This window comes from Ictidomys tridecemlineatus, chromosome 6, assembly GCF_052094955.1.
Source record: "Ictidomys tridecemlineatus isolate mIctTri1 chromosome 6, mIctTri1.hap1, whole genome shotgun sequence".
NCBI lineage: Eukaryota > Metazoa > Chordata > Mammalia > Rodentia > Sciuridae > Ictidomys > Ictidomys tridecemlineatus.
The window spans coordinates 18,622,745-18,634,982 of NC_135482.1; the positions used below are offsets into that span (position 1 = coordinate 18,622,745).

The 12,238-nt window shown below is 34.7% G+C and overlaps 1 protein-coding gene across 3 annotated transcripts in view; it reads left to right on the forward strand.

The window, feature by feature from the left end:
• Positions 1–12,238, forward strand: part of Slc5a8 (solute carrier family 5 member 8) — a 47,548-nt gene that overhangs the window by 10,457 nt on the left and 24,853 nt on the right. For 2 of the 3 annotated variants that reach the window (XM_005322367.4, XM_078052934.1), the window contains exons 4-7: positions 3,890–3,957; positions 4,900–5,054; positions 7,936–8,076; positions 10,892–11,021. In XM_005322367.4, the coding sequence (XP_005322424.2) occupies positions 3,890–3,957; positions 4,900–5,054; positions 7,936–8,076; positions 10,892–11,021 (494 nt within the window). The remainder of the gene's footprint in view (positions 1–3,889; positions 3,958–4,899; positions 5,055–7,935; positions 8,077–10,891; positions 11,022–12,238) is intronic. The other variant, XM_078052933.1, reaches the window with a different exon arrangement.

The following is a 12,238-nucleotide window of genomic DNA, read 5'->3' on the forward strand; positions in this document are numbered from 1 at the left end:
TTATATAAAAAGGCAGTTGATTTTTATGGTCTATCATAAGAACTTGCTAAATTTACTTTTAAATTCAAGTTCATTTATGGAGATCCCTTAGGATTTCTTTTGCTGCTGTTTCTTTCTTTCTTTTTCTTTTTCTTTCTTTCTTTTTTCTTTGATACCAGGAAATGAAACTCAGGGGTGCTTAACCACTGAGCCACATCCTCAGCCCTTTTTACAATTTTCTGATTTTTGAGACAGGGTCTTACTAAGTGGCTTAGGGCCTTGCTAAATTGCTGAGGCTGGCTCTAAACTTCAAATACTTTTCTCCAGCCTTCCAAGCTGCTGGGATCTCTTAGGATTTTTATGTTTTTCATGTACAGAGACACTTTTACTTATTTTCTAATCTTTCTGCCTCGTAGTTCTCTTCCTTTTCTTATTGCACTGTTAATGTTGGAAGTTACATTGATTAACTTTTGATTGTTAAATCAGTTTTGCCTCCTTGGGATAAACCACACTTGATCATAAGGTATTGTCCTTTTTACATATTACTGAATTCAATTTGCTAATATTTTGTTAAGGATTTTTAGAGTTCATGAGAACTCTGAAGTTTCCTTTTCCCATAATGTCTTTGTCAGATTTTTGTTTGTTTGCTTAGTTGTAGTTGGACACAATATTTTATTTTATTTATCTTTATGTGGTGCTGAGGATCTAACCCAGGGCCTTGCACTTACTAGGCAAGCAGACTACCGCTGAGCCACAACCCCGGCCCTCTTTGTCAGATTTTTGTATCAGCTATATTAGCTTCATAAATGAGTTGGGAAGTGTTCCCTCTTACATATTTTTGGGGGGATGGTACCAGGTATTGAACTCAGAGGAACTCAACCACTGAGCCACATCCCCAACCCTATTTTGTATTTTTATTTAGAGGTGGGGTCTCGCTGAGTTGCTTAGTGCCTCATTTTTGCTGAGGCTGGCTTTGAACTTGAGATTCTCCTGCCTCAGCCTCCCAAGTCACTGGGATTACAGGCATACCCCACCATGACTGGCTCCCTTCTATATTTTTTGAATGAATTTTTATAAAGTTATGTATTTCTTTCTAAAATGCTTTATAGAGTTTACAGTGAAGGCATCTGGACCTGATGTTTGTTTGTTTCTGTGGAAAGATTTTGGTTTATGGATTCAATTTCTTTATTAAATATAGCTTTTAATGCTTCCTAATTCTTAGGAATAAAGTTTGATGAATTGTGTTTTTTTAGAAAATTCATTCATCTTTCTAATTTACCAACTTAGTTGTCACTAAATTGTCTGGAATATCCTCTTGTTATCCTTGCTTATATATTTAGTAATGGCCATTCTAATTATTCCTGTGACTGTTAAGATACATTTTTAATCATTTTTCTGGATATATCTTTTTTTTTTGCTTATTTCAAGTTTAACTTTTCTAGCTTCTTAAGGTAGAAATTTATGTCACTGGTTTTAAAATTTTCCTATTTTATAATGTGAACAATTTAAAGTTTGCATTCTTTTTAAGCAGTGCTTTGTCTGCATCCTACAGACTTTTAAAGTTTACATTCTTATTGTATCATTCAGTTAAAAGTATTTTCTGATTCCTCTTACAATTTATCAATGAATTATTAAGAAATGTGTTGCTTGATTTTCAAATACTTGGAAATTTTATAATGTATTATTTTGTTATGGATTTCTAAATTAATGCTGTTTTAGTGAGAGAACTATTATGATTTTATTCCTTCAGAATGTATTGAAATTTGCTTTATGGCCCCAAATATGGTTTCTCTTTCTGTCATTCCACGTGCTCCTGAAAAGAAAATGTGTATTGTGTGATTGTTGGTTAATAATGTTTTTCAAATATTCTGTATCTTAGCAGATTTTTGGAAACTTGTTCTGTCAATTACTTCAAATTTAGAAATATAGCTACTGATGTTTCTATTTCTCCCATTCTGTCAGTTTTTACTGAATAGAGTATGAAGCTCTTTTTCAAGTCTCTCTAATTAATAACCTACTTCATCTTTTTTATCCCCTTGATATTTATCTTTTGCAGAAACTATGTTATTTGTTCTATCAAGTTTTCCAGGATTTTTATTTTACTGATTGCTCACATATCAGGTTTAATGTTTCTCAAGTCCTTGGATTTTCTTGTAAATAGTAGTAGTTAGATTTCAGGCTGCATTTTAGACTGCAGTGCAACCTTTTGAAAATATTTCCTAGGTGATGTATATAAACTATAGTTTTATTAGTTAATTAGGGCTTATAAAATGGGACATTCTAATTCTGTTATTTCTTCTTTATTAATTAAAAGAAACACTTATCTAAAGAGAAACTTTATCTTGTTTTTTTATTGGGTTATTCTGAAAAATACTTTGTTCAGGAAAGGCAGAAAAATGTCTTATTACTTGCTTATCAATTTTTTTTTTTAGATAGAGCGAGAGAGGGGAGAGAGAGAGAGAGAAAATTTTTTTTTTAATATTTATTTTTTTTTAGTTCTCGGCAGACACAACATCTTTGTTGGTATGTGGTGCTGAGGATCGAACCCGGGCCGCACGCATGCCAGGCGAGCGCGCTACCGCTTGAGCCACATCCCCAGCCCCTTGCTTATCAATTTTAAAATTAATAAGTTGCAGGGCTGAGGCTCAATGGTAGAACACATACTTAGCATGTACAAGGTCCTGGGTTCAATCCCAACATCCTCAAATAAATAAAATACAATAAATTGGTTTCCTGCTGTCCTCCTAAGGGCTTAGATTTAAAAAATATTATCATTATGAATTTATGACTTAAAGATTGGATGTTATTTCATACCATTATGGATTGGTATTATTATTGATGCTGATACTGTCCCAATTTTTTTAGCAGAGGCCTCTTCAGGTTGTCTCTTGATTTCTCAACCTTGATTGTGCATTTGGCACACTCTTGGGGAGCTTTTAAAAATATTTATGCCTGGGTTTCTAACCCCAGAATTCTGAGTTAATTGGCCTATTGAGAGACCCAGTCATTGGGATTTACAAATTTCCTCTGGTGATTTTATTGTGCAAAGTTGAGAACTATTGAGGATGAATAAAAATTCCAATATTGTAACTAATAATATGATGGAAAAAATGGTTAAAATTTTGTTCTTTGTAGTTTGTGTCCCAGAAGGGATTTATAAAAATTACTGTTTTAAAGTCTTGTGTGTTTATGTCACAAACTTGATATATAACTAGGTTCGATTTATTTCATTTTGTTCTCACTTTGAAGTAGTTTATTTTTTAATTTCATTTTTTAATAATTATATAGAATATGTATGCGGTTCTAAAGTTATATCTACACACCAAAATATGTTCAGAGAAGTTAAATTTGTTTATATACCTGTCTCCTCTACTCAGTTTCCTTCCTCTCTCATTGGTAGCTAATTTTTCTGTTTGTTTTAGATTTTTATCCTTCCATTTCAAAAATGTAACAAAGGCTTCACTTCTCAGATAAATAGGATCAAACTATATAGACTTTTCTCCATCTAAGTCCCATTTTAATAAGCATGTATCTTTCAAGGATTGGCAAAATCATATGTCTATCTGAACCACGTCTACTGGGGAAACATAGTAAATATCTTGACCCCTTTCAGTCTGAACAGATACTTCACAGTATCAGTTTCATAGATTAGATACAACATACATGCTTTTCTACATATTAAACTTAGCAAATGTTGGATCTGGGTATGGTGTCTGAGAGTAGAATTTACAACCATGTCCATTAACTCATCAAATATAATTTGTGTGACATGAGATTTTTTTTTCTAGTTTTAGGCAAGTGGGTATAGAGGTAGGTTCTCAGTCAGTGAGATCATGTTCCTCCATGATAATTTTTGAGAAGTGTTGTTATGCATATTTCAGTTATGTATGCATGCTCTTTTCTTCTACAGTCACAGGATTTGATCTGTGGGGCGCGGTAGTGGCAACTGGGGTGGTCTGCACATTCTACTGCACGCTGGTATGTCAAATATGTTATTTCCCCTTTTAATCTACTTACTTGATTTGCAAAATTGAAATTTCTAGTAGTTGTGTACTGCAATATGGTTGTTCATACTTACTCTTTTGTTTCTGAGTACCCCAGTATAACTTTGGTAAGAAATATTGGCTTGGGGTAAAATTTGATTCTTTGTAGAACATGGATTAAACTGAAATTTTTTTCTTTCATATGTCCTGTGGCATTGGTTCCTATTATCTCCTGATTCTTCCTTACTGCTATTAAATTATAGCTTTTCTCAGCTCAGAAAACTATGATAACTTACCATTGTCCATAGGGAAGAGTGACAAAATATGTAAAAAAACCTTTATGGTAGGACACTGGTATTAGCACAGGTGCTGATCCTTAGCCCTGGTGCAAATCTTATGGGATCTTGGTATTCTAGGTATCAACCCTTTAGTTATTGGATATTGTAGAAGATGTGGTCCTCAGGCAGGGGCTTATGAAGCTCAGGTCACAGGAGCTAGAAAGGCTTGTGAAAAAAGGATTTTAGTATTTCAACAACCAATATGGGTGCATACTGATTGGAAATCAGCCCTGCTTATAGGATAAATTCCACAATGTTGACTTATGTAATTCAACTCTGAATTTGCTTCCTAACAATCTGCCCATGCCACTTCACTTCACTCTAAAATACATATCTCCCCACATTCACAGGCCATGTAGTATGACCAGTCTATGCTTTTGCCCAAGCTATTTTCTGTAACGGGAGAACTATCTTTGCATGTGCTTATGCCTTAAAGCTCCTTAATTTTAAAGATTCTCCCAACCTGATCATCTCTCTTGAGTGCATTTCTTGTTCATGATCCATGTTTGCTTCACTTTTGTAGAGCACAATGTATAAGTATGTAGACACTTAATGATATTTTACAGAAGCATTAATCCCAATACTCTTTTCCCTTGAAGGGTGGTCTTAAAGCAGTTATCTGGACAGATGTTTTTCAAGTTGGAATCATGATAGCTGGATTTGCATCTGTGATTATACAGTCTGCAGTGATTCAAGGTGGCATCAATGGGATTTTAAGTGATGCCTATAATGGTGGAAGATTAAACTTCTGGAAGTAAGTTGCTATTTACCTCTTGGTTAACAGTTAACAGAATATACCTTTTGTTTTCCCTTTATTGAAATATAGTAGGTTTATATTAGAAAGCAAGCTAACAAACAACTAATGATGTGATGCAGCAAGTTGAAATTGGTGAGTAAATGTGTGAGAATCCCACCAGCTTTATAGGTGGTGGGATTCTCACACATTTACTCACCAGTTTCATATGGTTCTTAGTTGCCTGGTGTTAGGATAATACTTCCTTCTGAAAAGAAAAAAGAAATTATTTTCTTGCAGACAACCAAAGTCTGGAACAGGTTGAAAAGTGAAATAAGGTGATAAGGGAAAAGATATTGGAAAAATAAGAAAAGAATGTCTTTTGGGAGACAAATACTAAAAGGCAGCGATTCCTTTTTGATCATTCTTCATTTCAAACATTGCCAAGGATTTCTCTTTTGAATTATCTTGGCAATATGTAGTATGTTAATATGACATATTATTACTATACATTATTATTTTAGGTATGTATACGCCCCTGTATGTTATTTCCGAAAATTGATTAGAAAAGTTATGGCTGATGCCTCAAGTGACAGTGTAGCACAGGATATAATATGTCTTAAACAGCTGTGTTGTTTAAAAAAAAAGTGGAAGCCAGGTGCAGTGGCACATGCCTATAATCCTAGTTACCTGGCCGACTGAGGCAAGAGGGTTGCAAGTTAAGGATATCTTGGACAACTTTGTGAGACTTTGTCTCAAAAATATTTTTAAAGGGCTGGTTATAGCTCAGTGGCAGAACAGTTGCATAGCATGTGCAAGGCCCTAGGTTTGATCCCCAGAAGCATATATACATACATGAATAAGAATCATGGAAAATTAAGATATTTCAACCCCAAATCAAAACATGGCCATTTTGACTAATAGATAGCCATTTAGACTACAATGGAGAAATGAGAGTTTCCCCAAAGTAAACCTGGGTTGTGCTCACCAGAAGAGGGGCGAATGGAGGCCAGGAGCTGGAAACAATGGCAACTTAGGAGATTTGATTATTCCTGAACCTCTTCCTAGAAGGCCAGGCTGAAACCAATCATTTTCTGCAAGATAAATGTCACTTTATGCAAATAATACACATCTCTGCCATTGAAGTGATAGTTTATACATCAATACGAGATTTTTAAAAAAATTTTTTTTTAGTGTTGATAGACTTTTATTTATTTATATAGGTGCTGAGAATCAAACCCAGTGCCTCACTCATACCAGGCAAGGGCACTACCACTAAGCCACACAGCACCAGCCCTCAATATGAGATTTTAAAAAATAAAATTAGATGTTTTGGTGACCTTAACTTGGAAGATTGCCAACCATTAAGTAATAATGAAAAGCCCTATTGTAATTCAGAATTCTCAAGTGTTTTCCTTCTTATTCTGAATTGTTTTGAGAATATGGTGGACAAAATGTCGTTCTGAGATGAATGAAGAAAAGGATGAAAATCACAGAATTGGGTGTTGGAAATCTTGAGGGAACTCAGATAGCTCATTGACTCCTTTTGAGTATTGACTTCCATTAGCTAATAATAGGTGTTAAAGTAGTTATGGTTCTTAGTTGCCTAATAATAAGTGGTCTGTGGGAGAAATAATTAGCTGGTCTGTGGGAGAAAGGGCCAATGTTCTTAGAGTTTGATATTAAATGTTAGACAACAGAATAGAGGCTCTCACATTTCCAAAGAAATGCTCAAATATGTATAAAGTCACAATGCTTTACTCAACTGATTTCAAATGTGAGATTTGAAATAGATTTGCAGAATTTTATAATTTTCATGAAGTACACATAAAAGCTAATTGTGAAGAAAGTTTTAAAAATTATATGTCACAAATGAACAGAATCCCTCCATGATAATATATTAAAAAGGTTTAAGAGATATTTCAAACAAAGAAGTTAAGCTTTCTTTTTTTTAAAAAAAAATTTTATTAGTTGGTGATGGATCTTTATTTATTTATATGTGATGCTGAGTATAGAACTCAGTGCCCCACATGTGCTAGGCAAGTATTCTACCACTGAGCCAAAACCTCAGCCCCAGGTTAAGCTTTCTGTTTTTTTTTTTTTTTTTTTGAGAGAGAGAGAGAGAGAGAGAGAGAGAGAGAGAGAGAGAGAATTTTAATATTTATTTTTTAGTTTTCGATGGACACACCATCTTTGTTTGTATGTGGTGCTGAGGATCGAACCCGGGCCGCACGCATGCCAGGCAAGCGCGCTACCGCTTGAGCCACATCCTCAGCCCCATGGTTAAACTTTCTTTATAACAACATTTTGGACTTATGTACATGTTATTAAGTAGTTCTAAACTATTAATATTTAGCTTGTGCACACAATAGTTTAAGAAAATATGATTATAATGACATATGTTACTTTTAGCAAGGGAAAATCTTTAAACTGTATTTCTTGAGCATGAATATTAACTAAAACTATGACTGTACATGTACTAAAAGAGGAATTATATACACAAAATCTGTTAGTTTTGTGTTCACTTCAGTACTATATTTATTGCTGTGGTGCACTTAGGAATACTTCTCTCTGTGTCTCTGTCTCTCTCCTGTGATTGCAGTTTGGCAGACTTCATTTACAACAGTTTACTAAGACCACGGGAGAAAAACTTATCTAAATGCTTAGAATGATCAGAACATTCATTTCTCTATAATCCTATCTTGAATTTCCAAATCTCTTAAAACAATAATTTTTATTTCATGGAATTTAAGTTAGAAATATTTCTATCTTTTATATTACTTAATAAATTTGTACAACCTTGTGTATGTCTAGAGATATATGTATCCAAAAATAATCTAGAAAGATTTTCTTTAGTCCTTTGTCAATAGTTCAAATTTGTTTTCTGCTTCTTTTCATTTAGCTTTAATCCTAACCCTCTGCAAAGACACACGTTCTGGACAATTATTATAGGAGGGACTTTCACATGGACCAGCATCTACGGTACCAACCAGTCACAAGTACAAAGATACATTTCCTGTAAAAGCAGATTCCAGGCAAAGCTGTAAGCCAAACTGTGGTGTATGAATCATTAATAACTATTAATTGTGGGAACTCATTTCACAAGTCAAATTTAGCTCAAGTTTAAATCTTAAGTGTCATGAAATTCCAGGAGATAAATTATATACTTGATTACAAAAGGACCAAGCAGAATAAAGTGGTACTGTATGTTTAAAATTAGATATTTGAAAGTATTTATGTCAATTATTAAATAAAACAAACTTTATCAAATAAATAAGCAGTTCTTATGCATCCGTTTCTATAAGGATGTATAGGGGATAAAATATAAACATATGGCCCTTGTCATAAGGGAACATAATATCAAGTATATAAAAATGAAATAATACTAGAGAGATATAATAGTTCCATGAAACAATATAACAGAAGAAATGTTCATATATATATATATATATATATATATATATATAGTAACTTATATTTTATTTTCAAGCTCAGCCATGACTTTATAACCCTTCTCGAATTGTTGGCTGCTTGAATGATCCTGGACAAATTACTTAGTCTCTCTGAGTCTCAGTTTCTAATTTTATGAAATGAGTGTAAGAAATACCATACTTCTCATGGAAAGTTTTGTAAAATACTGTACTTGGCACATATATGGTGGGGTCTAGTAAGTGTTAATTCCTTTTTCTACTTCAGCTGTTTTAATGTGAAGGTAGAGGGTGGGTGGAGATTCCTGTTGACTTGGCAGAATGGATGATCATAATCTGGGCAGGTGGAGAAGAGTGGGAAGGTGTTACAGGTAGATAGGGGGATTTGGACAAAAGCACAGGGTAGGAAGGCCAGCAGGGCCAGGGCTTCCGTCTTGTCTAGAGCAAAGACTATAGGATGGCAGCTGGCCTCAGATCAGGTTGGTGACCCTCATTCCCCATGTTGGTAAATAAGGTTGACTTGCTCACATGCATTTAGGGACCTAAAAATTCCAAATAGATTAAGAATACAGTGTAGTTGGGGGAAAAAAACCTGGCAATTCTATTTCTACTCAAAGGTATGAGGTCAGGAGTCAGTTTTTCAGAGTAAATTAGTTTAGAAATAGATAATAGTCTTTGGAAAACTCCACAATGAAAGGTCTATGTGAATGTGGATTTAATAACAGGGTAGGGAATTTCTCAAAGGTGAGCTTAGGAATTCTGGCATTTTAAGTTTTAAAATAATATAATTTATATGTATATATATGAGAGTCTGTTGGACTTCTAATCTGCGTTAGAGCCAAGGTTTCTCCTAAAGTAATTGTGTACAGACTCCTCTTTGGTTTCTTTTTGAATATGAAACCAATTTTATAACTAAATCAATTTCCTTCAGATAACCCAATAAGTCTCCTAAACAAGAAGACTATCTGACCCAGGAGACCTGTTTCCACTGATTTCTAATACTGGTGCCAAGGCCTACTGCTGTTGATTGATAAGGAACAATAACGTGGATAATCGAGCTATTTGAATATTATTAAAGTTTAATAAAACAATTTGGTTCTAATAGCATTAAATTCATATATGAAAGAGGAAGGTGTTTGAACATTAGAGTGAGTATAATTTTGATGATTTGGAGATAAGATACAGTTACTTGCACGTTTTAGACAAAAAAGAAAGATGGTGAAACTAGTGAATTTAAGGGAAAAAGCTAGCAATCTGTTGCTTGGGACCTATTGCAGCAGGTTCTCCAGGAAGCAGACTCTGAGATGAAAGTTAACATGCAAAAGTTTATTAGGGAGCCGCAACTTATATAAGGGAAGGCAGGAAGCAGGATTGGCCAGAGGGAGAGGGTAGACTGTAATGCAGTCTCAGTAGAGGAGCTCTGGACCTGGGGACTTCAGTCTGGTCTCAAGTTAAGAGTGAGGGGACTGGGCCTTTAAACCTCTGAATCCTCTAGTTATTGGGTACAGACTTCCATAAGAGAAGGAGGTATGACTATGAGGCACATACCTACTTTCAGGCTAAGATAGTTCATGATATTTTCCATTCCAGACCCATTGGGAAAGATAACATGGCAACTATGAGGAGAGAAATGCTTACTAGTCAACTGATTATTAAGACAAAGCATTCAATGACATTTACACCATTCGTAGCCATAACTACCATTTAACAAGTATTTATTATATGCCAAGTGTTGTGCTAAATGAAGTATACTGTTTTGTTTAATCTTATAGCTCTCTGACAGGGGCAGTGTATCTCTAGGTGTAAGGGAAGAAACTAAGGATCACAGAGTCTAGATTACTTGTTCAAGATCCCATATGCAGAGCCAGTATGCATGCTCAGGGCTGAGTATAAACTCTTCTGGAGCACGCAGTAAAAGTTATAATGCTGAACTTGACTTGGGAAGAACCTGTTCAGGGAATACAAGGTTTTCTTTCATACTTAAATGGGTGGTCTTGTGAACTACATTGAAACAAGTTTGGTGAGTAGCTATATAAATGTTAACCATACTTAGTAGTTTATAATTACATTACTTTTAAAGGGAAAATGCGTAACATTTACTGCTCTGTTGCCTATTAAAATACTTACTTCATGACATGAGGACCCAAACTAGTATGATTGGATACCATTATAAAGCTACCAATGCCCATGGAATTCCAACTAAGAGGCAACTCTTATTCAATGGAAAACATCAACTGTTATAAATATTTCCAGATATATGTTGAAGCAGAAGATCAGACTAAACTTTTAAAAGTAGAATTCGTTCACCAAAAAATAATGTACATTTGTTGAATATTATCTCGAAGCTCTCTTCTGTTAGAGCAACAGTTTTCTTAATCTTGGGAATAGAAATTACAGTTTCAATTTAAGGCTCTGTTTCCCCTTCTTTAGGTCTCTCTACATCAATCTTGTGGGACTCTGGATAATCCTCGTCTGCTCAGTATTTTGTGGGCTTGCCCTGTATTCCAGGTACCATGACTGTGACCCTTGGACAGCCAAGAAAGTGTCTGCAGCAGACCAGGTTTGACGCCATGTCTTCTTCACACATGCATTAGAGACATAAAAGTATATCTGTCAGGGGGAGGAAGAGTCCTTGTCTTCATAGGAAAGAGCAGATGGGCATAATTTTACCATATTTCAAAAGCATTTGGCCAAAATGTATTTTAGCAGATAGAGCAAAAATGAAGAGTGCTGAATCTAACATTAAAATGTTGAAATACCTGGAAAAATTTTAGGCCAGGTGTTAAATAGAAATAACTCAGGGCTAGGAGTAGAAATGTAAACATAATTGAAAAAAAAAGTCTATACACAAACTGTGGTCCTGTGGAACATTTGGTGGGTGATGTTAGATTGCTTACTTATAACCAATTTATCTTCTGGTTTTTAAATCATAGAGAAACCGATCTCGTAAGTAAACATGGGTTGAATACTAACATGCTTCATTTAATTCTCACAAGCCTGTAATTCTAATTTTATAGATGATAAAATAAATTTCAGAGAGGCTAATAAATAAGAATAACTAGGAGTGCTTAGCAGATACTATGGGCCAGGTACTATCACGGGTGCTTTATATAAATTTTAATTTTTTTATTTTCGCAGCTGTGCTCTTGAGTGCTCAAAGATGAGGAAACTAAGGTAGAGAGGAGTTAAAGTAACTAGCTTGTAAATCTGGAGCCAGGATTCAAACCCAGACAGGCTGCCACTGGAGTCCTGTGAACCTCTGTGCCATGCATTGTCTTTCCAAGAGTGTAGCTAGAATTCAAACTCAAGAGTACCTGACTCCAAAAAGCCTGTGTTCTTGCCAAAATTACTAAGACTTGCTTTACATCCAGCATCCAGGGGCCTCATAGGATGAAAACAGACTCAATTTTATGTGGATGCAAATGCATTATTTAGTTCAAGAAAAATGCATCTTTGTGGGATGATTAAATGACAGCCTCTTGAAGCTGCATGTCTCAACCCCATTTTAACTTGACCTGTTTGGTAAACATTCCCTCTGAAGTTCTCGTATACCCTGAAGATGGAGGCACTTTTTTTGTTATGTTCTTTCAAATCAAGAACTTTTTGATTTTTGTCAGTATTTATCATCTATGGTTTATATCACGAAGACAAACAAGGATTTAAAGAATGTTTTCAATATGCATTTCCCTTACCCTGGGACAAAAAAACAAAACAAAACAAAAACAAACAAACAAAAAACCTCCAAAACATCTTACCTTTGAGATTCCTTGTTATGCA